General features: G+C 39.8%; 3 protein-coding genes and 1 long non-coding RNA gene across 10 annotated transcripts in view; 2 read left to right on the top strand and 2 right to left on the bottom strand.

Annotated features, from left to right (window-relative positions):
* rims1a (regulating synaptic membrane exocytosis 1a) overlaps positions 1–6,969 on the bottom strand; it is a 32,338-nt gene extending 25,369 nt beyond the window's left edge. For all 4 annotated transcript variants that reach the window (XM_088384571.1, XM_088384573.1, XM_088384572.1 and 1 more), the window contains exons 1-3: positions 6,504–6,969; positions 4,407–4,481; positions 45–255 (exon numbers count right to left, since the gene is read on the bottom strand). In XM_088384571.1, coding sequence (XP_088240697.1) covers positions 45–255; positions 4,407–4,481; positions 6,504–6,655 — 438 coding nt within the window. In that variant the 5' untranslated portion in view covers positions 6,656–6,969. The remainder of the gene's footprint in view (positions 1–44; positions 256–4,406; positions 4,482–6,503) is intronic.
* Positions 6,970–8,177: 1,208 nt separating this feature from the next.
* Positions 8,178–13,570, top strand: asrgl1 (asparaginase and isoaspartyl peptidase 1). Of its 2 annotated transcripts, none has more exons than XM_088384574.1 (7): positions 8,178–8,319; positions 9,044–9,241; positions 9,974–10,116; positions 10,525–10,679; positions 12,257–12,378; positions 12,650–12,760; positions 12,906–13,570. In XM_088384574.1, the coding sequence occupies exons 2-7, from the start codon at positions 9,055–9,057 to the stop codon at positions 13,115–13,117; spliced, it is 930 nt and encodes a 309-aa protein (XP_088240700.1). In that variant the 5' UTR covers positions 8,178–8,319; positions 9,044–9,054; the 3' UTR covers positions 13,118–13,570. The 2 variants fall into 2 exon arrangements, with proteins under 2 accessions (XP_088240700.1, XP_088240701.1); XM_088384575.1 differs by lacking the exon at positions 8,178–8,319 and adding an exon at positions 9,297–9,360 and having other exon boundaries at positions 9,044–9,152.
* Positions 13,571–14,453: 883 nt separating this feature from the next.
* Positions 14,454–27,445, top strand: LOC148393131 (uncharacterized). Of its 2 annotated transcripts, none has more exons than XR_015860345.1 (3): positions 14,454–14,860; positions 15,232–19,994; positions 20,055–27,445. It is a non-coding gene; the product is annotated as an uncharacterized LOC148393131 (long non-coding RNA). The 2 variants fall into 2 exon arrangements; XR_015860346.1 differs by lacking the exon at positions 20,055–27,445 and having other exon boundaries at positions 15,232–15,789; positions 18,908–19,098.
* Positions 22,256–27,411, bottom strand: LOC148393132 (opioid growth factor receptor-like protein 1). Of its 2 annotated transcripts, XM_088385018.1 has the most exons (8): positions 27,218–27,411; positions 26,982–27,134; positions 26,009–26,095; positions 25,543–25,621; positions 25,381–25,459; positions 25,243–25,309; positions 25,028–25,173; positions 22,256–24,914 (listed from the first exon to the last, which is right to left on the bottom strand). In XM_088385018.1, exons 3-8 carry the CDS (start codon positions 26,063–26,065, stop codon positions 24,374–24,376), a joined length of 969 nt encoding a protein of 322 aa, XP_088241144.1. In that variant the 5' UTR covers positions 26,066–26,095; positions 26,982–27,134; positions 27,218–27,411; the 3' UTR covers positions 22,256–24,373. The 2 variants fall into 2 exon arrangements, with proteins under 2 accessions (XP_088241144.1, XP_088241142.1); XM_088385016.1 differs by having other exon boundaries at positions 26,982–27,411.
* Positions 27,446–27,633: the final 188 nt, after the last annotated feature.

Below are 27,633 nucleotides of genomic sequence, written 5' to 3' on the forward strand. Positions count from 1 at the left end.
AAACCTTCATGGAAATAGAAGCAATAAAATTCTCTCAATCTCACCGTATTGGATCGAAGCGAGACCCTCCCTCCGCAGCGGGCACAGAACTTGGTCTGACAGTACGAGCACAAGTTCCCACAACCATCTGCAAACTTGGTCTTCTGGCAGATGCCGCAGGTAGGTGCGTCGTCTCTGTGAACCGCCGAGCCTGCTGCAGCTGTGGCCTGCCTGATCACCGTCTCCCTGTAGCTGGAAAGCTGCTGCTGGATGCCCCTGGGACATATTAAAAGTTGAGTAAGTGCTGGATGAAATGTAAAAAGGAGCTGAGGGAAACAAAAGCTGAGAATAACTGAGGGATTGATATATATATACATATTACAAATATTTTTGTTTAGTTTTAATTCACCGTTTTGACTGTCTTTGTGGTTGTACCATTAAGTTCTATGTACTGTGCTTTGTTAGAGCCTCAGTTGTTGTTAAATGCGCTATATAAATAAAGTTGTATTGTATTGTATGACTACATTCGACAGCGCTGTTGGTACTCAAAGTGCTTAACCGCCTTCAAGCGTTACCTCATTTACCGACAGCATCAGGAGCAATTGGGGGTTCAGTGTCTTGCTCAAGGAGACTGGCTGAGCAAGGATATTTTTCCTTGAGGGGTCATGGGGGACCCAAGGATATCTCAGGGGATCAGCAAAACAAAACAGTATTTTTTCTTTTACATACCCAAAGAATTTTCCCGGAAAAATTGTAAAATAGTCAAAAGTAATTTATTTGGGGTGGCACCTGAGGGGGTCTAAGCATATTTCAGGGGGGCGATTGCCCCCACGGCACCCCCTCTAGCTCTGCCAGTGAACATGATCACAATGGCAGGAGAATGCACACTGAGCCATGCCGCCTCTTTTAAAAAAAAAAAAAAAATTCTTCACCTTCCCATTAAAACACATAACACCTAAAAAAAAAAAAGGTCACAGACGGGTCACCTGCTGCTGCGCTGCAGGATTTAGTACCTGATCCATGGCTCTGACTGTGCATGAAAATGTCTGAAGATGGTGGAGGCATGACAAAAACGAATAATAATTCTGCACACTCTAACACATCATATCAATTTTGAAACTTTCAACTTTTGAATATCAACTCTGAGACTCTTCCACATCTCTGTTAGCTGCCCATGGAACTTTAACAAAAGAGGTAAATAAATAATTTGTTTCCCACAATAGTTTTGGATGACAATCTGGATGCTCAATCACAATAAAAACCCAAGTGCAAAAGACCTTCTGCTTAATATTCAGTACTTGCATCCAAAATACGGCAAATAAAAAATAAAGACTCTCAGTCGTTGAGGTTCATTAGTGCTACAAAGCCAAATATTGGCACATTGTGTCTTCAGTTCTGAGCTTTTTGAAGGCAAGTTGGCATGTCGTTGGGATTCAGAGCCAGCCTCAGCTATTCCCTGTTGGGATTTGGTTCTCCGGGGCCTATAAGAGCCATTATCCTTGTACTTGGATAAACATTCAAATAGGAAGTGGACATAAATCAAAATAAGATTTAGTGAAATAGGAATCCACCCAATTGTCATTTAGATCTTACTTAAACTCATAAGAAGTGAAGTAAATATTTGGATTTCATCACGTTCAAATTTCACGTCAAGTTTGGTAACACTTCCATAATGTCTAACATTTTGTCTTTAAGAGTTTTTTGCATGCAAAGCACATCCACCCACAGTCATTTTAACACTTTATTATTTGCGGCAAATACTTTAGCACCTCTTTTGAAACAGTATCTGAACTTTGGAAACTTGCATTGTGCTATGACGCACCACAATTCACACATTCCAAATGATCTTTTGCGCTAGTGGGGTATGTTAATATATCTTTTTTAGAATGTTAAAGTTGTTATCTTTCTTTTTGGAATTAACAAAATAATCCTATTTGACATTTTGAAACATTATTCACAAAACCTACATGAAAACTGGCCTTTTCATTTTCACAGACAAAGCATATACTGGAAAAAATATGAACTACGTATATGTATATATATATATATATATATATATATATATATATATATATATATATATACACTGCATGAAATGTGCTGTGACCATATGGAAGCAGGCACATGCAGGTTCTCTCGTTTGCTCTATCAAGCTGTTCCAACTTCCCTCAGTTCCGTTACAGAATTCACCCTGCTGGGTTGCTCGTGTGTAGTCCCCACCATTCACTAACCCAACCCGACCCACCTTTCAAACCTCCTTTCAATATTAACTCTCAATCTAAGTGTGTACTTGTTTCTGAAACTGTTGTCCACAAATGTGAAGTAGAAAGGTGTTTATCTTTATACATAGGACACCTTGGGTGTCTTTTATCTGCATTTGCTTTCCGGGTAAATAATAATTAAATTTATGTATTTACTTTTACAAACAACAAAAACACTACTTATTTGCCTAATACAACTTATTGTAGTTGGTGGTACTGTGAAAGTAATGATGGGGAAACAGAATCATCTTTCTTGCCTTTAGAGTTTCTTTCCTCCTGACATTACACTGTAAATTTGAATAATTCATTCTAAGAACTTCAAAACTGATACATTTTTAGAAACAGCCATCCATCTATTTCTGTAGCGTTGTCCTCATTAGGGTCTTGGGTTAGCTGGAGTTTATCCCAGCAGAATTTGCAATTGGGGTAGTACACCCAAAACTGTTGGCTTGAGAGGAAGGTGGACACACTGTAGACTTTTTAATCATTCCCTTGCTATTCCAATAACTTCTGTTACTTATTTATACCACCACTGAATCCTGTTTAATAAAACAAACAAAGGTTTGCGTATTTTGCAACGCATTGCAAGACTTCTCAACCTTTTCTCACTTTTCAATAAACTGCATGAATCTTAATGACAACATTCTGGCATACAGTATGCAGGACCTTGATGTCTATGGAATCAGCAACGTGTTACAGTTTGGTGCCGATCCAAATTAGAATTGTTTGGCCTTGGCAGAATAATGTCTGAAGATTTATAACACTGTTCAACCTTTTGAATAAAGTGGTCCACAAAGTCACCCTTGATGGCAATGAAGGGGGATGGCCCTTACATCTCCTTGAGGTACATTTGTGTTCAAGCGCTACGAACTTGCCATCTTGATGTGTACGTATACATGCTGTGACTATGTCTGCCTGTGTATGGCATTACCAGGCCATATGGAGCTTTGTCTGGGGAGCACACTGCCCACTTAAATCTGCTGTTGGCTCTGGTGCTTCCTCCATCTGCTTCTCCTCGCCTACCCCCCCCCCCCCCCCTCTTGAAATGGACTAAAGTACGAATTATCATCAATGCATAAGAACATAAAATAGAATTTGTTTATGTGGTTCATCATCATAGTTTAGCATCATGATAATAAAACTATATAGCTGGATGTTGCTGGAGGAGCCACAATCTGCAACATTGATCAAGCTTTCTGACATTGGTCGGAAAATCGTGAATGGCTCCGTAGTCTTGGCTTGCATTGTACTCTGCACGATTTCAAAACACCAATGTTAGTGGCTGAAAAGTGGATTCCATTTGTGAGAACTTAAAATATAACTTTTCAACCATGCTCCATAAAGCTGAAGTGAGCCAAAGAGAGGCAAGTCAGTGTTTGTCATAGCGCAATACAATGACGCAGTCCTGGTCATACTGGTACGTTCCATCCATTTTCAAAACCGCTAACCTATCATGTATGTTTTTGGTCAGTCAAAAAGGAACCATATCTGTATTCTAACAAGTATTAATGTCTGTTATGACAGTAACGACACAGTGTTTGCTATCCATACATCCAATTTCTGAGGCACTTAACCTCAACAGGGTCGTAAGCATGCAATAAAATTGTTAGTTGTAGTCTGCACATTAATGGACATCATAAACCGGCGATGGAAGTTCATTTTGTGAATGTGATTTTTTTTCTACCATTAGGTTTAATATTAATTATGAACATTGTTTTTAAAGTTAAGGCGACTTCAGCTGGTTGTACCTGTCATATCGTGGGCGGCTGCACGGAGTGCACCCCAAATCTGGCACACCATAGAGCCCTGTAGTGGACTCCCACACCACCGACATAATCATCTTTAGCAAATGGTTTTGATCACATGGGCCCTGCATGCTAAATCCAGAGTGGTAATATCAAAGATAAAATCCAATCGGTTTATTTTGGGCTGATATTGGACTGATAGCCGATGTGCATATGGGATCCCGACATCCCTAACAATACCAACATGTGTTTCTTTGCAATGCAATTTTTTTAGCTGCAGTTTTTACCCCAGTGGCACATTCAAGATCACAACAAATCAAAGTACGATGTGAAGCAAAAGTATAAACGGTTAAGGATCCGCTCTAAAATCACTTTTTAAATTTCAATTTCAAAGTCCCCATCAATTGGGTAAGCCACTCACCGGACATCGTTTTGCTGCAGAGGTTTTTTCTGCCCGACCAAGTTTACTGTTCTCGCTTGGATAGGCTTCTCTTCTCTGAAATACAGAAAATAAGAAATGTTGTCACTTTGATTACATTACACATAGTAACTTTTTTATTGACAGTTTACAAAGACTAATATTACGATTGCTATTATGCTATTACTATTATTAGCACTATAAAGCATTTTTGAATCTCTTTCCTGGTCTGATATGATTTTCAGGCTAACACTATTTGTAATTCTTTTTAATTTTATTTAATTATGGCTGCTGTATACTGGAATTCCCTCAAGTGGGACAAATCAAAGAATATCGTATTTTATCTTCTCTTATCTTAATCCAAGAGATTTTCAAGCATTAAATTATTTGTGACTTTATGGTCAAATGCATGACATAATTTCACAATTTTCATTGATGAAAAATAAATGTGGATGTGTTTAGTCTGACTAACCTCTATACACATGTCAAAGAGATAAAATGTCTTATTGTCAATAATTTAACATATATTTTATATTAGAGATTTCCCCCTGTATTTTCATTTATTAGCAATTTTAATTTTATAAAATTAGATACTAACTTGCATCTTGCAAGAGACTCACACCAAACATCATCCCAGAAAAGTGGGGAGAGTTTTGCTTAGAGCTGCAAACGGCGAGACAGAATCCAAACATGCAAACAATATGAAAAGGCCCTGAACGAAGATACCCGCACTAGCAGTGAGTTAGCAGCATTAAAGCAACATCGACTGTGAGATGTTGTGCATGTTTTCTTGCCATAGATGCAATTAATAGTCATCCAATACTTTTGTGAATAATTTTCACTTGTCAACCGGTGAGGCCCAATCAGAAAGATGGCTTTGGTGAGTCAATCTTCTTTTAAAGACTGATGAGAAGCTGAGGCCAGTCCAAGTTAAGACATAGGTGCTGACAATCTTATTTGCAGCCTCTACAGAATGACACATCTGAATCCTTGGCTTCTGAAACATGACCAAAAAATGATGCATGGCCACTTAGAGATGAAGCTATATATTGGACATTTCCTACTTTAGATGCAGTGAATCGATCCTCCATTCCAGAGCTGGACTATCAGTCCACGCAGAGTGCTTAAAATAGAACAGAATCGTAGCGCTTGAGGAGCGTGTATCTTAGGTGGGTCATCCGAGCTATCTATCTGTGTGCGGTGTTGTGCAGATACTATGAAAAGGGGATTTAACCTGGACTATGTAGTCATTTCCGTACTTATCGCAATGACCAACATTGGACCTTTCTTCATAGATGTGTTGATGGAGACAGTCTAAAGGATGACAGAGGAGGTAGATGGATGCACACATTGGATACAAGTGACTCCTGATTCACAATGACATTAAACAGGCACCTTCTCCCCACACTGTTATTGGCCTACTGGTTCTATAACAGCCTTTCTGTTTGCAAGTGCTCTGGCCTACATATCGTGCATAAGGATGGGAAAAGCTCAACCGCACCCCAGAGCTGGGAACAGCAGCTGTTGAGATGGATGCTGCACAGATAAAAGCCAACAGGGAGGGTTTTACTTTTACTATGTGCCATGTCAGGCATCAGTGAGCTTTCCGCTATTCAGTTGCCCCGTTGCCGCTGCATCTGTCAATGAAATACTTCAGGTTAAAAGCAAATACAGTCCACTTGACTGAAGCATAAGCATGACTCATGGTGGTGATGCTAATGAGACAAGTGCAAATGAGAAATTAGTTTCTGTTTCTCAGAGAAGGGAGTAGAAGTGGGATGTCATCCTGCTGGTGATGAGTTGTAGAGTGACACACTCTTGATCCAACCATCAAGTTACCCATAACCCAACGTCAGTATCAAAACCTCATCCAGGTCTTTTTTTTTTTTTTCACTTTTAGTCAGTCTTTCATTGCAGCCAGTGTGCAAGAGAGTGTAGAAGAATCACACCCATCCATGCCATGCACACACATGAAACCCATGCATGGTCAGATAGAGAGGAACTGTGGTACTGATTCTGAAGCACTAGTTACACAAGAGTGGAAGAGGAGTTCTGTCACACACACTCGCACGCACACACAGCAATCTTTCTTTAGCTCACTTTAGCATGGCCTCCTCCTTTGCTTCTTCCTCCCGTTGCCGAGCCAGCACAGCCATGATGATCTTCCTCTCGTCCTCGGTCAAGTGGCTCAAGTCGGGCTCTGGGATGGCCTGAGCGACGGGTGGACCCCGAGGGCCTACTGAGGCAAACATCTTGCCGACCACCACCCTCCTCTTCCTTCCCCTCGATTGGGATCACGGATCACAAAAACCCGCTGGCGGAGCCCACGGATCACGACATGGCCCGCGGATGAAGCAGTCTAAGGAGCGACTGATGCGGAGTTCCCATGGCGGTTGGGGGGGAGGCACCCGGCGCGGCAGCGGCGAGGGCGGCGGCGGCGGCGGCGGTGTGATAGTAGCTATGACAGCGATGGTGATTGTGGTAGCGGCAATGTTCACGATTGACGTTATTGCCTCTCCTTTTCCCTCTTGTAGCTCCGGTGTCGAACCCCCACCCCCCCTCCCACCCGCCCGCCTTTCCCCTCCACCACCTCCGTTTCACGGGGAGCCCATTTCTCCGGCGGTCGGTGCGGACTATGGCACACGGGGATGATCCTGGTTCCGGCCGAGCAAAGGAGAGGGAGGTAGCAACGGAAGGCGGTCTCCGCTCGACCACTGGCCTGGCTGCGTCGCTGCAAGGCGAGGCAGACACTTCTTGCTGATGCTGATGCTGATGCTGCTGTCAAGGAGACAGAGCCGTCAATGGGACCGCAGCCCCTCGAGCGCGTTCACTTCTTTTGCAGCAGGAACGCGCCGCCCTAATTTGAGAATGGGGGGCTCCGCTCGCCGGGAAAATGCGCGCTCACGCCAGCCTGTCGCACGTATCAAAATAAAGGGTTTCCTCAGGGGCGAGATATCAGGTTTTCCCGTCCCCAGTTGACAGTTATCTTACGGCCTAACAGCCTTCAAAACACATGCAAGTGTTTTGTTTTTACTGTTTTGGGGGCTCATTTGGACAATGCATGCCTGCGAGATAAACTCAATTCAATAATAACCTTAATCATTTATGTGATTAACTTCATGTAGTATGCTGCTCAATCATTTGCTGCTCTTCAGACTCCTGTCTCTTTAAGGCTTAAACGTCCCCCGCAAGAGAACACCTTTTTCTTATTGGTCAGCTGTACGTATTCTATAAAGAGCCGTCACACTATTGAAGATTTCTGTCATTTACAGTAAAACTAGAACAACATACTTTGGCTTAGTGCGCTTCAACAATTACAGTAAATTCCCTCCATCGTGGGTGGTGCGTTCCTGACCACCCCTGTAATAAGTGAAATCCGCGATATAAAAATCCTCCATTTAAATAGACATGTTTTTGTAGCACTTACGACACTTGGTTTGTAAAACAGTAATACTGATCCATTCACATGAAAACATGTTTTTGGATCATGGCACCATCGACAGTATACCAGCAGTTTATTCGTGGTCCTTTTTTCCCCCTAGATGTTCACAACCGGCACTTTATTTTTACTACCAGCAAAAAGTTATAATAAACCTATTGCCATTCATACAACAGAACAGAATAAGTTGTGGCTTCATTTTTTCAATGAAACAGACCCATATTTCACACAATAATTCAATTGGAAAGAAAACATTATCCCGTTGTGACATATGTATTTGTTTGGGGTAGCTCATGCTTCTGGAGGGTGTGATAGGTCCGCCGTTAGGGGGCGCCGTGCACCTTCCAAGTTTGTTTTTATTCGCCTGATGGTAGCAGAGAGTACACATTTCATGTTTTGATTTGCTGAGCAAGCGGAGGAAAAGGAAGCGGTTAGTTAACTTGAAGTCGTATCCATATGGTATCAAGAGACCTTTTGGTAAGTGGTTGCTTTTTATAACATGAAACGTTAATAAATAAAAGGTTACGCAAGTTGGTCACCTGACCCTTTTTACAATACGTATTCGTACTGAAATGTCAATTTCTGCATGATTTCCTTCCTTCTCTTAAAAGCATTATTTTCCTGCATTATTATTTGTATTTATAATAAGTGTTTTATTATTGCATGCAGGCTTTGTTGCTAATTTCGATATTTGCAGTCATAAGTATATTGCCACAATTTCTTCCCTTCTTAGTTTGTGATCTGTATTTTAAGGAGAACATCTATTTACGTGGCTTTTTTTGTCAGTGATAGCGAGTTGTCTTCGTGTTTGAAAATGCTCTTGCTTTAATTTCTTTTCTGCTGTCTGCTGTTTAGAAGATTAGCCGCAGATGGCTCAGTTCTGTCTGATCGCATGCTCGTCACAAGAAAACAATGTTTCACTACACATAAACATTAATAGTTTCAGCAAACTTACTCTTTCTCTCTCTGACGCCTCTGAGATGTCAGTTTGTTTTTAAAAAGTTATTCTCGGTATCATCCATCCATTCATTAATTCTCTGTGCACTGGTTGTCCCCACAAGTGGAGCATATTATCATAAGAATATAATGATCATTATCATCATTTTTGCAAGCTTGTCATCATTTGCTTTGTGTCTGCCTATACTTATACCTGGGCAAGGTATCATGAGGAAAAATATCAGTTATACCTCATTTTCTGCAGAGGTGATTGCCATGCTTCCTGTCATCGTGGTCCACGGAGGGGCTGGCGTTGTGCCAAATGAAAAGTCAAAGGAGTCCACTGCTGGAGTTTGCGCAGCGGCTCGATCCGGGTATGTCATCCTCCAGCGGAGGGGAAGCAGCATGGATGCTGTGGTTGAGGCTGTGACCAAGATGGAGAATAACCCCAGCTTCAATGCAGGTGAATTGGCAGCAATCTGCAACATATTGCTCAGTTTTTTTTCTGTTTCCTTCAGGTGGTCACAGGGGACTTAAAAGTTGAGTGCTCTGAAAAATATTTGGGCAAAATGTTCAGCGAAGGTGAAACTGCCGTCATGCATGTGTCATCTGTGTGGTTATTGCACTGCTGTGGACTGGGCACGTTATAAAGACACTAGAGAACGCGTTATTCATTCATGAAGCTGTTGCACTGCCAACATTTTAAACTTACAATCCAATGTAACCCAATTCTCTTAATTGATCACGTTCCACCCATACGGCAGTGGAGCAACCGATAACTCCGTAAAAGGATGAAAATTGCAATATTGCATATATGGAATGCACCAATGGAAATGATGGTAAAACAAAATTGTTGATTGTTTGAAAAAATGCTGTATACTTATGTGGAAATGAATCCCAAATTAGATTATCAAGCAAAATTAAGGGGAAAAGGCAGGCCGTGGAGTGGCAAATCTGGAGCTTATTAAAAATTCCTGGTAGAAGAGCCAAATTCCGAAAAATAATGTCCAAAAAGCATAACAATGTGAACGAAAGGCTGCCATCGTGTGAACTCAACTCTTCAGCATGAACTCACGTGATCTTGTGGTCTCACGGGTGCAGATTTCTGGACACGTACACCTGCATGCATAACTTTTTTTTTTTTTTATATTGTCCATTGCCTATGTTCATTCATTTGGAGTTGTTCTTTTTTTAGGGTGTGGATCAGTGCTGACCAACAATGGCAATGTGGAAATGGATGCCATTGTGATGGATGGCAAAACACTGGCTTGTGGTGCTGTCTCTGCTGTACGCAATATAGCCAACCCTGTGCAGCTAGCAAGACTGGTCATGGAAAAGGTAAATAAACCATCTACAAGGAACGCTTGAAGTATTCTTGGTCCTTGCCTAGAAATGATTTTTAGTTGCAACAATCGTTTTTTTTTTTCGGTGTTATCACGGAATTGGTCATCTTACCTGTCAGTTATTATTAACTAGTCAAATAAGTAGTAGAGTGGCACTTAGTAGAGCCAACTTGAGATTCATTCACTTTTTTATACATACATTTTATCCAGCTCACGGATTTCTCTAAGAGGTCAAAAATGAACACAGCTTGATTAAAAAGTATAGAGGATTATTTTTTTCTTTTTTTTTTTTATGTGCACTCATCTCACTTAACGCTAATACAATTATCAGCCAAATTTCAATTAAATGTACCATTAATGTTTTTAAAAATGAAATTTGTAATATTTTCTTTCTTTCTTCTAGACCACACATAGTTGTCTGACAGCTCATGGTGCTAATGAGTTTGCCCGGGCCATGGGTATCCCTGAGGTGCCCCAAGAATCCCTCATCACTAAATACGCCCGAATGCGGTGGGAAAAAAACCTGGCACCTGATGCCAACCCTGTGGAGTGCCAAATGTAAGTTATGTCATATAATGCCAATTTTAATCCCTCCTGATCGTTCCATTCCAAACGTTTTATTTTTTTGGACTTGATTATAAAACACAAAGCACATTTGACTTTGCTCTGTGTGTTTTCAAAGACACTCAAAGGAGCAGGTCTAGTTTACTGTGTTTGGGAATTTGGCTGACCATGTTGCATCATGCTGGGACTTGACTGACACTAAAACCTCTATAATTTGATAGCCTTCCAAGTGTCTTTTCCAAATCTTCCCAAAGTCTTCGGATGTACAGGTAGTATAAATTGTGCGCAAGTGGTATAATGTCGAAGCACAAGCAAACAAATTCTGACAAGCAGCTCATTGCCTTGCAAAATACCAAGATGATGCAAGAAACTCTTGATATGCTCCAAGCATATTTGCACAGATTACACTATTGACATAACTGACATGTCTTGCATATTTGCATTTTGCACCAGTTTATGTGCTCACTCTAACTTATTTGCAAGAACCACATGCGAGACAGTATGCCCTTTTAGCACTTGCAAGTGGAGAAAACGTTCGTCACTGTACATACGTACAGCGATGTTCAAACGAAGTCTGATTTAGGCCTCCTGCAAGAGCATATTTATTGAGAGAGGCAGGACATGTTTGGTGAACCCACGGACTCTGGTCAAATCAAAGCAGGGAATGTTTTAAGACGTTGGGGGAAATTTGATTGCTTGCAGAGGATGCAACCACTTTTATTTTACTGCGTTGTGAGAACAGGACAAGTTTGGTTAATCATTATAGTCTACATTCCAACATAATCATACAATCAAAATAATCTATCAACCCTAGCATTTTACCTTGATCAATATTTGCTATCCTGTTTGTTTAGGCGTCTATTAGCATGTTTTCGTTTCGTCGCGCCAACAAAGATAAGGAGAAAGTGATGACGTGTGTGTGTGTGTGTGGGGGGCGGTGGTATTCAGAGTATTTTGCAGCCTACTAGTGTGTAATTATATTTACTGTATCAATAAACATACCTTTTTGTCTGTGGTGTTTATTTGTGCGGCGTTATTCACTTATTTATTCACTACAGAATACAACAACTTCTTATTTACATTCTTATGACCAATAAGGGAAGACTTTAACATTACATGGTTTGTTCTGATGCTATGTGGAATTGTTGGGCCTTCAGTGATGATTTAAGAGACCTATCTTCCTATTAATACCTCAAGTGTCATGTCAGTGTTTTACAAAATAATACACAAAGTCTCTATAATAGCATTATATATATAGAGAGAGAGGCATCTCACGTATTTGGGATCAATACCAATAAAACCCTTTATCTTCCTCCAAACCAATACTACAATATGTTTTGGAGCAGTTCCTAATCGTTATGTATCTAATAATATGACAAAAATGTGAACATTGTAAACAAAATACATTATTCTGACAAGAGATTTTTTTTCAAACTATTTTCGCCTCTATAAATTGGCTACAAAATGCACAAAAATTACGGTTTGTGAAAAAATATAGACTTTGACTATATTTGGACGAGATATCCCGCCTTACAATGCAAAGCAGCCTGAAATCATGTTTTCTTGTGTAGGGGAAAGATGGGCACTGTTGGAGCTGTGGCAGTTGACATTGATGGCAATGTAGCATGCGCTACTTCCACTGGTGGGATTCTGAACAAGATGGAAGGACGTGTCGGTGACACACCTTGCATTGGTTAGTCTTCCGATCAGTAATGGAGTTATAATGAGGTGTAACAGGTTTTCTTTAACAAGGGAGGACAAAGGGTAGAGAAAGCAATTCTTGTCCTGATATATACTATCACAAAACATTAAATAAAAAAAAAAGAAAATTTGTTCTTTGTATGTGAATGCTATGCAAATAAAACTATGTGACAGAAATTTCCAACAAGGCTTCAGTTGCCCACAATTGCATAGTACTAAAAATAGGACAAGTGTGAGTTTTGTAATGTTTATATGTGTGACAGGATGTGGAGGCTTTGCTGATAATCAGGTGGGAGCTGTGTCAACCACCGGCCACGGAGAGGCCATTATGAAGGTTACTTTGGCCAGACTCATCCTGTTTCACATGGAGCAAGGTACTGAAATACATATGCACAAAGACATTTATCTGAAACAAAATATTTATTTGTGTCAATGTAAATACTCATCACTCAATACTCAGTCCAAAATGTTCAAAACTTAAAAAGCTCAGCATGTATATAGGTAAACTGTCATACTCAGGTCAGTCAGTGGAGGCAGCCTCTGACCTGGGCCTGGCCTACATGAAGTCAAGAGTTCAGGGTTTGGGTGGAGTGGTGACTGTGGATCCACAGGGTCAGTGGGCTGCACGCTTCAGCAGTCTTCAAATGGTCTGGGCTGCAGCACAAAAGGATACCCTACACTATGGCTTGTACACGGGGGAAAACTTTACCCAAGGCATTGATGAACCTTGATGTGGAAAAACACATCACTCAGGGAGCTTTGCTGTTTTTTATTTGTTTGAAATCAAAAGGTTATCCATCCATTCATCACTATATTTGTACTAATGTTTTCACTTATGGTGTGTCATTGGGGAAGTTACATGGGTACACAATGAACGTACACTGCCAAACAGCCTTTAAAAGTTAGCATCAACACCACTGTATGAATGAATTTGTAATGAAACATTTCATGATATGATTTGATGGCAATCTCGTTTCTGTTAGTGATTAGGATTAATTTTGCAGCTAATCATGTTGATGTGGTTCCTGTTTGAAGCCACTAGAGGGTGCTATTGTAAATGAAACACCGTAAAATAGGAAATGGGTCGACAATACAATATTTTCGATACTTGTCCCAGTCTGTATATTAATGACATGAAGTGTGTTATTACATCAGATTGCAAAAAAATAAAATATTTTGAGGGATTTTTTTCCTTCATGGTGTTTTTGTTGTAATTGACAACATTGATAGTCAATAGGGCCATATATTACAGTGGCCTTTTTTCCACTCTCTTGTTTTTATCTATTGTTTTGAGTAGCAACAATATCGGGAAGTAAAAGCAGATAAAATACAGGCGGGCCACACTAAACCTCTGGTTGGATGACTCGTGTTTACACTGAAAGCATCAGTAAAATGTGGGGATTAGTTGACACTGACAGCAGTGATGACCTACAGACTATATACCACTAACTGAGCGCACACTGAATTAAGTAGCCTTAACCGAGACTTATTTTACCATGATGAATCAATAAGATTCATTCATTCTTTCATTAAAAAGTTAATGTTGAGGTTGGAAACCTTCGGAATAAAGGGAATAAAATACTTTGGTGCAGAATCTTGTGTAGCTCAAATCTATCTACTAAAATGTCTTGAAATTCTGCAATTCAATTCTAAAAACACTAACGTTATTTCGGATTGCATTAAAGGAATATTCATCTTTATTTATTTTTAATAGTAGAGTCTTCACGAATCTGAAGTACACCTGTCTTTTAAACGAGACTTTTCTGGTTCATTTCGTGTCCAACCGGTGAGTTTGTTACGTGCGACAGCCCTACCGAAAGTAGCTTCAAGTTAAATCTAACTTGCCTAACAGGAAAAGCGTTTTAATTAAAAAAAATAAAAGCAAACTGCATACGAAAATTTACCATAGCATATAAATTTGCAGAATTACCATATGACATTTTGATGGATGAATAAACTTTCCTTGATTCTTATAGTTTCATCCCCGTGCAATTTATAAAAACAAACATTTTATTTTGACGACAACCACGTCAACCGGAAGCTGCATAGCTTTGAAGCTAACATTGCTCATGGTGCAAAGAACGCTAACTAGACACCGGTAGGAAAGAAGGGGCAGGACGCCTTTCACTCTTGCACCTACAAAAACCTTTGGCAGTTTAGACCACAAGACTTCCGATAAAACGCTGGATTAGGGTAAAACGTGATGTAAAAATCTTTTAAAGTCATCCGGAAAATTCAATTTAAGGACGCGACAAAAACAGTTCATCCTTCAACGGTGGAGTTTTGAAGGACAAGTGACGGACAGCTTTGACAGAAGACCGAAGTTCGCCTATGAACCTTAAATGTGTTTTTACGTTAATATCGCTTTCAAATAACCCTTTTAAAGGAATGGAAACTGTAGTATCATCCCGTTATGTACACTAAAGCAAAGCTGCTCCGCTGTCCCAACTCTTGTCGGTGAAGAAGTAATCATGGTGAGTAAACGTTGCCTCCGGAATTGGTACTTAACACTCAGTTCGTTTAACTGTTTGTTGTAATAATAATAATAATAATGACAATTCTCATATTAATAATAATATACAGTATTCCCTTTAAGTCCATGTTATATAGTATGTCGTCATGTTGTGTTCATTCAACTTTTGCTGTCTGGTAAATGGGTTGATTTGACGAACTATATTGTATATTTTGCAAAATACATTTCTAATTTTGTTGTTATTGGGTTAAAAAAAACTGGTTGTTTACCACCCTTTACGTATTTTTTTATGGATGTTCTCTTTTGGCTAGTTTGTCTTGTGATTGATTGCCTTTGGCTTTATTTCAAAAGATCACTGCAATATTTTTCCAGGTAAGGAACCACATCAGTGAACGTGACCTTCAGAGTGTTGCCTGTTAATTTCTCTTCTCTTTCCTCCCTTGGGACTATGGCTGCTTTGGTTCCCACCCAGCCAAATAAGAATTTGGAAGAAGCAGGGACGGAACTGTACTAGTATAATCCCCCAAAGACCAAACTAAAGTTCAGTCAAGAGAACTGCCTACTTGGGACAGTTACACTATTTCAGATTTTGTTCAGCGGAACCTAATGCATTACCATCAACATTGCAGTTCTGTTAAAAGTCACATCGCTTTTAATCTTCATGTGGTGTACAGTTAATACTCACAGGCACTTCTTAACTTCAGTGCAATTAATTACAGCTCGACTCTGTGTGCGTGTGTGTATGTGTCTGTGTGTGTGTGTGCTGGGTTGTTTGTGTTGATTCAGAGCTCTGGGCCTCTGTGTTTGAGGAGGGGTCTCCGGCCTCGCTGAGTTGACCTCAGTGTTGCCATGGAAATGACAAGAGTCACTTCCCGAATTCTCAGCCCATCCCAGAGTGCATTTGCCATTGAGAATGAAAAGAGTAGTGAGGTGAATTATATTTCAGTTGCCTTATCCATATCCTAAAAATGTAACAAATGAGCATTGCTAAATAGGAGGCTAGTTGAAAGGTAGAATACAAAAAAAAATCCATTCACAATTTTGGTGTCTCATCTTTCTGACTATCTGTCTTTTATAGCAATTTAATCAAATCACCTTGGAGCTCCAGTTTTGTTTTTAATGACCAAGGATGTTTCTTTTTGCTTAAAAAAACGGTAAAATTTCTATTGAAAATTTTGAAGCTACTCAATTTAAAAAAAGAAAAAAATTACTGGGTAATTTTTCTAACCACACTTTTTAGTATTGACTGTTTAGGGGACACTGTAGAGTCTTTTTTGCAAAGTATCCAAAGGAAGTCAAGGAACATTAACCTGCTTTGTAATCCTTTAGAAGTTAACGGTGTTAATAATCAAAATTCTGGTTACACAGGCCACCTGCTCTGTTAGTATTCAGGAAGCTGTTTGGAATATCCGGTGGCCTGTTAAATTGCTGACATGGACTGGGTGTCAAGACAAGGTCAACTTGTCAAGGGTGGAAAACTGAGTGAAGAAAGAAAGGAGGCTTTTCACTGATAAAGAATGGAAACTTTGAATCAATCTCATAAAGGCCAAGGCTAAATACAGAAACATTTTCTTTTATATAAAAGTTTTGGACCTCAGGTGGTATTACAGTGTAGTGTCTGTATTTGGAGTCATACGTTGACATTATATCAATGTATTACTGGAATGATCAGTAACCAACTAGAACAATAATGAATGAATACAATGCGGTATTTTTGTGAGTTGTTTCAAGTGCTCACTTTTTAAAGATAAGTAGACGTGTACAGGGAGTCATAATGCTCTTGCATACCCTTAGGCTTAATTGTGGAAAGTCATGCTGTTGACATCAAGGCCATTCCAGGAAGCCTGTAAATGTAAAACCCACTAAGCTGAGCTGTAACCAACAGAATGGAGGTTCTGTGTCTTACTACAAGAAATCAAGTACCCAAGTTACCAATTACATTTTTGTAAAAAAGAAAAGTCCGTGTTATTGGCACTTTTGCATAACCGTTCGTCTCAGAGTCCGGTGCGGCTTATGTATGGATGTTTTATGATTTTTATGACATTGGAAAATTATTTGTTTGGTTAATACAGGTGATAGAAATTCAATTCAAAACACCTACGGCTCATCATCCGATGCTGCTTATATATGAACATAACAGAATTTTCCCTAATTTTAACTGGTGCGCCTTATAGTTCTGAAATTACGGTAGACTTTCATGACTGACCCAGAAAAAAAAAATATGTGAGACATCAAAGGTTCTTTTCTGGCACATACTGTAACTCAGCTAGAAGTCACTGACCCATTAATGGCATTCAACTTGCGCTGTTCATCATCCTCCCTTTGGGGAAAAAAAACCAAAAAGAGACAGAACTGTGCAGTGGCTAAAAGTAATAACTGAGAGTAAATAAATTGAAATAACTGATCATTGTTAGAAATCCAAACGTTCATGGTGAAGGTATGGTTAACAATTGGGTGAACAGTGCAGAAAGTGTTCCCACTAGTGTCCTATGCAACCACTCTGGGTGACACATTTTTAACAGCTGCGAGGACCCACGGAGCAAAAGTGTGCCCCTGAATTAACAGGCATTGCAGTTTAATGAATCAGTGACCACACAGCAAGCAAGTTTAAATTCTTGATTTTTGCAACCTTGCACGACAGCGCAGTGACACCTGGAGTGTGTTTTGTGACGGTTACGCATAGGCGCAAGTGTTTACTAAGTTATCAGTCATTTTAAGAAGGTTATCATGATATTGGGAAACGTCAATATTGCAAATGTCTGCAATAATTCTAAGGCACAATAGCAACAATGTACACGTCTGAAATCATGAAAAGCATGAATGTGATAAGCCATGCACTTTGTATTTCACATTTTCTTTCTCTATACAAATAGAGAAATGCTGGAGGTCAGTGCATAATGGTGTCTGTGAAGGGCACTGAGCTTCATATTTAGATTGTTTCGCATTCATAGTTTTGTGTCTTTTTAATAATATCACTAAAGTGTACTTTTGAAACGAATCTCAAACCTCATTTACTTTTGCTTAAAAAAAAAAAAAAAGACAAAACTTGATTGATCATTGATTGACACTCTTCTGCAGCGCCAGTCAATTATGTGATACTGTAGATTGCGTTGACATTTTCAAAAACTGCGAGGGAATGAGAGGTTAGTACATACACCTGCTCAATTTTGACCAGGGCTTGCTTCCTCGGACGGCCATCTTGTGCCCTTTACCGTTTCACCCCCTCCCTCCCCTCTCTCTTTCTGTCTCTCTCTCCCTTCTGCATTAGCTGGTTGCCAAGAATCTGAGGAATGCAGGAATCCAATGTTCTGATAAAGTTTGCTTTGTTCCCCAAGAGACCTTTGTGTATGTGTGTAAGGGAGAGAGAGAGAGTGCGTTTTAACCTGAAGCGTTATGCACTTGAGTCTTATGCATGTGAAGGTAAACCGACGGCCTGCTGCGAACACGTAGAGAACATGCTATTCTCTTCCCGAGCCATTTGGTTTTCAATGCATTGTCAAGCACCCATTAGGACTTTTCACAGAGGCCTCTGCTTGGAGTTAAGTGCAGTCAGACAATCAGGGACAAAAAGTTCAGTGCTCTTTAGTTGGCAGAAAGAGGGACAGGACGGGGCTGTCTAAAAACTTTCTACCTCATTAAATAACTTCTCTTGGTGATTGTTGCTCATGTAGCATTTCAAAACAGGATTGGGAAATGTTAGAATCATGAATCCCATCAGGATCCCAGGTCTCATTCAAGCAGTCAGCAGTCATGATGTCAGTTGTGAACCACCTACTTTATTATGTCATTTATAATCTTGAAACCTTGTATGTCGGAAATGAAGTTAAATGTTATTCTGTAGTTTTTCATAGTTGTTTTGCAACTCAAATGTAGCAGAAGTAGTGGAATTTGCGATAGTTCAAAAACAGCAATAGTGTTGTGTATCTTTTTTTTATAATGACAGTAACTAGCACAATTTTGAAGTCATTTTTTTCTGAAAGGTGGATGCTGCTGTTGATGAACTAGTTGGCGTAAACTGTATTTCTGCTAACTGTATTTCAATGATCAGATAATTAGCCAGACCTGCAGAAGCTGGATAACCATCCTGAACATATAAAAGGAGGGAGGAAGACAAATAAAACATCCAGGAAACTGGCCCTCGAGGAACAAGATTGAAGACCCCGGCAAGCGTATTCCTCTATTTACTGTCCTGCCATGAAATAGATCATTAAAACAATAAAGCTTCTTTTTGAACGCTTACTATAGAGGTCAGAATGTTCCATGTGCAGTTAGAAAAACTTTCATTGTATGCAATTTTTTTTTTCAGTCTGGGACAATTGATTTGTAATGCATGTTTTTCCTCAAATCACAACAATGGAGGTTGACCTGCGGAACAAATATCCACTGTATTTAATACATTCCAGCAGAAGAGGCATGCTGTATATTTGGACAGACACAGTAGTCAACGTGAAGGAGACTCTGAACCGAGACAAGAACTGCAGTTTGTGTATTCATGTGGAGGTCAAAGAGGACGCAATGGGAGTTCTTCACAATCATTTGCGTGTGAAATGTAATTGGATTTCTCTGTGTGTGTGTGTGTGCGCGTGTGCTGAGCTGTGGGAGTGAGCATGATGGCTAAACACAAGTTGAGGTGTTTACATGGTAAATACAGTATGTGTCTGTGTGTGGGATAGGAGTTGAAGGCTGTGGAATGTCACATGCTGACAGGATGCTTGCTTACCGGACAACAATGTGAAGGGAAAAGCCATCGTGGAAACTAACAACTGTGCTGGACTAATGGCTAATGCAGTACACATATTTGGATTTCACCCATCTGGAAAGGAAGATAGTTTTATTGAACTTGTTTGTTAGAATGTCTAGGGCAGAGGTCACCAACTTGACCTCAAGTAACCTTTTATGGTTGATGCTCTTTTTAAAGCACAGTCTCGTTGTGCAATAGGAGTCCAATTTATTTGCTGTCCCTTCCTATTTGTGAAAGGAAGCACCTCTCATCTCCTCTCATCTCATTCATCCCTCATTGACCTGATGACATTTCAACAGAGGTTAAGAGAAGGTGTCTTAAAGATTTTCTTCTCTTATTTCAGCAACACAAGAATTAGAGTGTCACTCTTGATCCAGGGTGGTCATGTAAAAATGTACGGAATGCAATTATTTTCTCTCGTCGAGACAAATGATCAAGACGTCATTTCTTTCAGGCTTCTTCACTGCGTGAGCCAAAGGGAGCAGCGGCCCAAACCGATGCAGTCATAGGATGCCTCACAAGTCAAAAACTGTATTCATATTGTAAAGCCCGTTGTATACTGATACTCTTTCAAAGCTTTACCAAGTTGTTTGGCAGTCAGGGCTACTGTAAACATCCTTGACTGGAAGCTGGTGTTGGGTCTTGGGGCTTTCAGTCGGATGTTTGCAGCAGCCACCTGCTAGTACCGTCATGTTGATACCTGGACACTTGATCCTGGATAACTAACTACCTGTGAAATGCATACCTACTGCTGTGGCCACTGTCGTAGAGATAAAATTGCAGTCTCTGTTTTAGGGCTCTATTTCCGTAACAGCAGGATGGTCCTGGATCTTGATTTTTGCACAAGGATTGCTGAGCGTGTTTGACAATTTGGCAGACTGCTCTCATGCAAGCTAGGCACGATACTGCTGCTTTCAAATCGTCAAAGCAGGCAAAAGCGAATATCGAAAGTAAAATCCTAAACAAACTGTCCAGCGGAAATAATGATGCTTGTCTGTTCCCCGTGGATGGGAGCAGCCTCGTCCTCTTGAGAGACAAGACCAAAAAGCAGTTGTGAAAGTTGAGATATTGATTGATGTCTGTGCACATTAGTGGCGCTGTGTAACACACCACAGGACCACAGACATGGAAAAAAGGAAGGAAGGAAGTAGGCGTGCCATTATTACAAACAACCTTACGGCCACATCCATCATACCGTGCCATGCTTCTTGCAGCTTTTGTTTAAACAGTCTTCAGTGGTCATGGAAAAACCTGGGAAATCTTATTCCGACAATATTGACCCGTATCACCTCATGGACTAATTTTATTGTATTTCTTCCCCCCTACATTTTTTTTATCTAGAGTAAGCCTCTCACTTAAATGCAATGACTTCTGAGTTGCAGGAAGTGTAAACATCCTACACTCTCGGCATCCACCCCCTGGTGGCCGGGAGTGGGGCTGTTTGCACTGCATGGCTCAGGAATTCAGCAACTGGTGGGACCAAAGATATCCTATCAGTGGTTATTTATTTCGCTGGTTGAAGCAAGTCACACTGTAGTCACGTAGTATATGTTCGGCTAATGTCATGCTTGCTCTCATGTTTATTTAGAGAATATAATGTTTATGTGTGAGCCCTTTACATTGGTTCAGGGGGCACTTGAAGCCTTTTTCAGGGTGGGTTGACAAATTGTCTTTTGATATGAATGCCATATTGTATCAGTTATACAAATTCAAATGTGATGAATATAAAAGAATCTATTAATTGTATCACTGCTGTTTTTTTGTGCATTCTTGCATGCATGAGAATTAACTTCAATTGTTGCTGTTTATAATTTTTAATGTGTAGAAAGTACGTTTTAGATCTAATTTGAGTTATGTCTTCTAAATAAAATACAATGCTTGCAGTACTTTCAGAGTCTATACTTAGTTGTTTTTTTTAACTAAAATGTGATCATATAACAGTAAAGATAATTGTGTCATCTCTAGGTACATACGCATAATGATGCATAATGACCTTGAAATGTGATAATGACCTTGACTTGTTAATTTGGCCCAAGTCTCCATGAGGCACCTAAGCAATGTATCATTTTGGGATTATCTAACGCTGGACTCAGAGTAAGAAGAAGATTGTAAAACAACTGCTTAAGGTGCAGCACACTGCTGGCAGGAAATGAAGGACAAGAAGACAGGAAGCACATGGAGATGCCATCTGTTGTTGGGCAACAACTCAGAGGAAAGTGTCAATTTAGAGACACATGGCATTCTCTTAGGCAAACACACACAAATGGTATAAAGGAACCAGCATGCATAGAGCAAGCATTCAGTACATAGTATATGCAATTTGAACATATAATATGTCCCAAAGTTGCTGTGAACTCTAAATAGTTTTATGAAACTTCTTAAAATGGTACATTTGCACAAAGAAAAGTAAACAAAACTTTTATCCACACGCCCAATTTTTATTTCATTATGTGTGCATCATTTTGAATTATTGTGCCTTACATAAGCTTAGTATACTGTTAAAGTCCAGGAAGTACTAATATAACAATAGTGAAACATGGAACAATCATTAAATGAACCAAATACAAACTACAAGATGTTTCCTCCAATTTCCACACATTTTTAAATATACAGTATATACATATGTATTCTATATAAAAAAAAAAACACAAGTGATTTGGGAAATACTACCATTTTAGACACCAATTTAATACAAAAGAGGCACTTTATAGATATATTACGTTCACACGTACCCGCAACACGTACCCACATACAGTAGATAATACACACAGTACGCTTAAAAAGTCAAATAGTTTAGCCCATGTGAACATATATTTCACCTGAAAAGTTAGTTTTACAATTTCATTAAATGCATGGCTGCGACCTCGTCAGCCAGCAGGAAGAACACTAGTCAGGAAGTCGGTGAAGGCATTTCTTTACAAACATACTAAGCGTCTGCCAAATTCTATTTGCGAAGGCCTGTCTGGCTGAAGAAAAAACACGCTTTCGGTCCTAGGAAAAACCTCAAAATCGTGACCACGCCAACCTTATACAGGACCAAGTACATGTAGATACGCAATAGAGGTTAAGATAGCGTAACAAATATTATCACTCCAGCATAAGGCGCTGCTCACGCAAAAAAATTAAACGTTTTTTTAAGTGCATTTATACCCTCATAATAGCATATTAAAAAGTCACATTTATGGGCTCATATTGTTCACACACAATTCACTATCACAGTCAGGTTGTCATATACGTAGCCTTCCTAAAAACGACTAATGTGTATCCATTAATGAAATGTACATATATTCATTCTAAACTTCATTGTGTGAATCTTAAATTGTATAGCTTGCACTTGTAGTCTCTATTGGCAATCTGACATACACTAAATAAGTTTCTACCAGGAAAACAAAGATTGTCCAAAAAGTTGAGCACGTCACACATCACTCAATTTGAGGCCTGTTATTGCCACCAGTTACCAAGAATTGTGCCCAATACTATTTGGGTAATGCTATTAAAAATTCTTAAAATTCTGATTTGATTGATGTTATTTGTATTCACAATTGTAGGACTATTTTATTTTTCTATTTTCAAAAAAGATATACAGTATACTATATTTGACAAAACAAACAAACACCATAGATAATGTGTTAGCGTTGTTGGTATTTAAAGGTACTGTACAGTACTTTACAAATAAGTGACTTTATTAAGGATATGTAAATTGTTCATGTGAATAAATATGATTGGTAACACTTTTTAACCTTTCATTGGGTGATTAGGATTTACCAATATTTTATTATGCATATAATTGTAATTTGTCACACGTTTACCTACCTACTATTTTCAATCACAACAATAGATTCTGTAAGCCAGGTACTAAATATGAGATGTTGCGGAAATAATACGACTTTTAGGTGCATCAAGCACGCAGAAAGTTTTGTGAGTCACATAATGTACATTTGGCTATTTGTGTATTATTGACCTGTACTTTATTTATTGCATTAATCTTTTTATAAAGACGGTATAGTTTAGTGATGTCACTAAAAAGGCGTGGCCTATTTTAAATGGCTACAAATACCAGTGAGTCACATGAATGTCTTTGCGGAAGGTTTGTAAGGAGTATGATTTGCACCAACTAATTTAACAGCATTCAGGGGCAAAACCTGAATTTCTCACTACTCTAAAATATATAGAATTGATCAAGTATTGCTATGTGTTCTTAACCTACTCTGCACAATTGTTTTACTGAGTTTGATAAGAAATAATAGAAAGGTTCTCCCTGAAATCTCACTTCACATTGTCACACAGAGTAGGCTTCATCCTGGTTCCTACCGTGGCTCCACTTTCAGGGTTTGATTAATTGTATCAGTGGATCAAGCATGGCAAGCACCTGCTTCTCAGGTGCTCCAAAATATCAGCAACCACGTTGGCTGACAAAAATATAAGGCCTTTAGTCTTGTGTTTCAATGTCCCTGATATGGGCCTCCACCATTTCACATGGTTTGGGTGTTTCGTCCACATGTGGTCTTATTTTATTGTCCCATCCTAGCCAAGATTCTCTTGCATGTTTTAAATTAATCAACAGCATTCATGTAGTATAAATATCTATATATATGCGTGTGTGTGTATGTATTATAAGCCCTTGTGATTTTCTACCCTAACAATGAGTAATACGATAATCCGTCTAATGTCTTAATTTACTTTCTTCCTATTGTTTGTATACAAGCAGTTTTTTCATTATATATCAACTTTACTTTTAAAAGCCAATATGAGTCAAAGCAGACAACTGGCACCTTAGAAAGGAAGAGCCTCACTGTAATCACTCCTCTCCAGCATGATAATAAGAGCCCCCTCCAGTCCATGCATGCTGGAGCCCAGTTGCGTATATCCATCCAGGTTCTGTCCAGCCACATCTGTGGCATCATGGTAAGACAAAATTGTCTCGCTACATGCAGAGGCAAGGATGGCGCTCATCTCCCCCCTCCTCTGCGGTTCGGGTGTGGGAGCAGGTGCTCGGATCCCGCTACTCCCGGCCCCCGTACTAGCACCGGCATCTCCACTTCTAGCTTTGGACCTCTTAGATGGAGGACCCCAGAGGAAGGCGTGAGCAGGCCTGTAGTGCTTGCGGGCGTAGCGCAGCAGCTGTCGGCGGGCGGCTGGCCGGCGGATGGTGTATACAAAGTATTCCAGGATGCTGTGTTGCATGTTAGGAAGTGTGTTGCGATGCAGCGACTCCTCCAAGAAAAGGCGCACCAATGGAGCTTTGAAGGCCTCGTAGCCGAGCTCTCCCAGCGACTTCAGAATGCGAGTAATGCGCAGGTAGTTGTGCTGTGACCTTCACAAAAGAGACAATTGCCTCAATCTGTGCTACCATGGTGGAAAAACTGGTTTGGGGACCAGCAAATTACATCGATAATGTTGAAAATGTTAAAACATGACTTGACTTACTCATTAAGGTGACGGAAGCGTTCCTGCCAGTTGGAAGAACGAGCAACATTTCCGCTCTTATCGAGAAGTTTGATGCCGTAGAAGTCCAACATCAGGGAGTAAGCTGCCAAGAACCTCCGCTTGGCTTCTCGAGTGCTTTGGAATTCCTGAAAGGAGTCACGAATGGCAATTCATGTGTGTGGTGTTACTGAAGTTGTGTGTGATGCGTGTCTTACTTTAATCTCATCCTGAGTCAGTTCATGTGCGTAGAAGTTTAGCCCTTGTTCTCGTAATGGGAACAGCCTTCCACCCAGCAAGTGAAGAGAAAAAAAACATTTACAAAATATCACGACTAAGGAAAATGTCTTACTTACCACTGAATATAGGTGTGATTGTGCTCCAGCTTGTCATAATCACCTCTCCACCTTGTCAAAATCTCTTCTATGTAGATACCTGAGCCAAATAAATTTAGCACAATATTGCCAGAGTCAAAATTGCTTCACTCTATTGTTTGCGTATTTACGTGTCCGTCTCACCGTCAGGTACAAGTGGGATCTTGTTAAGGTAGAAACGTAGGTTGCGGTACTCGTTGGGTTGCCGAGACTTTTTGTAATTCTGCAGGCACACGTACACAACAAAGCCATTATTATATTATCATGTCTAAGTTTACCAATCGGCTCGGTTGTATTTAAATAGTTATCTTGGAGTTAAATCCAATGTTGCCTGGCTATTTCGAGGTTTTAATATTTCAGATTCACTCTATCATGGATTTTCATTTGTGGCTGTAACTTAATCTAGTGCAGCTTCACCTCGCTATTTTGTGGGTTTTCTTGCAAGTTTTTTTTAACCCTTATTGTTTTCCTATTTTTCCTAGTCGAGTTACATCTGAAGTAAAACTAATGGCCACTTATAAAAATGAGTTGCAGAACTGCGACTATGTTGTGCCTCTTAACCAACCATTAGCAAACAAATTGCCATTACTGTGTTTGTGTCTGCATTTACCGGATAGCAGTGTCGGTATTTGTACAAATCTCTGGCAGCGTAAAAACTTCTCTTCATCTTTGGAAGAAACTCAGGAGAGTCAGTCAACTGTGTAGGAAAGAGAACGAGAGAAATTTTTGAAAATCATATAGAATATAATAATAAAATAATGTCTTCTCACAACGTGTTGACAAGAAACAAAAGTGACAAATGAAAGAAAGAGCGAAATAGCAGAAAGCAATTAAAGAAACATCCAAATTTTGCAATTCAGTTACATCACATTGCACGCATTTTCATGACATGGATGCAAGAAAGTGAAGACCAATTCATCAGCATGATTCAAGGAAGGACACCACACAAATAGAGCTTCCGGGCTGCAAGTTTCAGTTACCTTTTTTGGAATGAGGAATACAGACTATGCCAGTAATAGATCAGTGTTCCTAATGCACAGTACAGCCACAAAATTATGACCACTTCCATAATACAACAATTTATAATAATCTTAATACAAGAGCTGCATTTAATGTTTTACCCATGCCAAGGTATTAAACACTCAAATGTGGGTATTCAATACTGTTATAGATAGATATTAGGTTTGTAATTTGCTGTGGTGTAAAACTGTGACATTGGAGACCCTTCCTATTTCGTAAGTCATAATCACAAAATGTTTTCACACATTATATTATAATGCTGAAAGGTTCTAGCCTATTGCAAAATGTATATTGTTAAATGAACACTTGTCAATCAAAATTGAGCATTATTACTTTGCAAAGAAATAATATTCGGTACAACAGCAAGGATGTCTTTATTGTGCAAGCGATCATAATGTCTTCCGTCTATCCACCTGACAGTAAAAAGAACAAAAGCTGTCGTCGATCATATAGTAGGCTCCGCCCACCGTTATGATTATATTGTCTACAGTAATATGTAATGTGCAAAAAAAAATAAAAAGCCCTTTCTGTGTCATGATATAACGTGTTGGAGCCCCCCGCACCTTCAGGGACGAGTCTCCATTGCTTCCGACTGCCCACTCGTTCTCCGCCGGGCTGACGCTCTCCGAGATGCCGCTGTCCTCCTCCGCTACCGGTTCGTCGCCCTCCGAGTCCGAACCCCACGTCGAGTCGCATTCCTCCACCGTGCTCGGCTCCTTGAATCGCCAGTTGCCCAACAAATTTCCCATTTAAGACACGCTGCACCCGCTCCCCTCCCCTCACCTAATATTATGATTACATTATCAGTATTATGATGTTGCAAACAGGTATTGGTTTGCAGCTGTCGAGCGCCGGTGTTGCATGTCAAGTCGCTCCCATGTTATCTTGCTCCCCGTCTCGAGTTACGACTGTTATTGTAAGGCGGGTTGCGCAGTTTTGTGTTTCGCGACTGCAGATTCGTCACACTGACTTGGAACTTCCCTGATTCCAAGACTGTTCAAATTCTCAATAAAAACGCTGAACGAAACGTCTCGTTTGTATTTCCGACTGGCTGCAAAAAATAGCAAACACACACAAAAAGAGACATCAACGGGATTTGAACCCATGACGAAAGAATTGAGGAACAGTTATCCTTGAGAGTGATTTAACCATTGAGCTAACGTGACACATATTGGTTTTACCAGATAATGTTGAATATACCCAATAACACTAAAT

The sequence above is a fragment of the Syngnathus floridae genome, chromosome 9, assembly GCF_059516105.1.
Source record: "Syngnathus floridae isolate MCC-2025c chromosome 9, RoL_Sflo_1.0, whole genome shotgun sequence".
NCBI lineage: Eukaryota > Metazoa > Chordata > Actinopteri > Syngnathiformes > Syngnathidae > Syngnathus > Syngnathus floridae.

Excerpts from the sequence above, each read along its gene's own strand:
- asrgl1 (XM_088384574.1), top strand. The coding sequence starts at position 9,055 with ATGCTTCCTGTCATCGTGGTCCACGGAGGGGCTGGCGTTGTGCCAAAT. Across the intron at positions 12,379-12,649 it reads CGGTGACACACCTTGCATTG|GATGTGGAGGCTTTGCTGAT; the intron begins GTTAGTCTTCCG and ends TATGTGTGACAG. Across the intron at positions 12,761-12,905 it reads CCTGTTTCACATGGAGCAAG|GTCAGTCAGTGGAGGCAGCC; the intron begins GTACTGAAATAC and ends TGTCATACTCAG.
- LOC148393132 (XM_088385016.1), bottom strand. The coding sequence starts at position 27,167 with ATGGGAAATTTGTTGGGCAACTGGCGATTCAAGGAGCCGAGCACGGTG. Across the intron at positions 25,622-26,008 it reads AATACCGACACTGCTATCCG|AATTACAAAAAGTCTCGGCA; the intron begins GTAAATGCAGAC and ends GTGTGCCTGCAG. Across the intron at positions 25,310-25,380 it reads AATCACACCTATATTCAGTG|GCTGTTCCCATTACGAGAAC; the intron begins GTAAGTAAGACA and ends GCTGGGTGGAAG.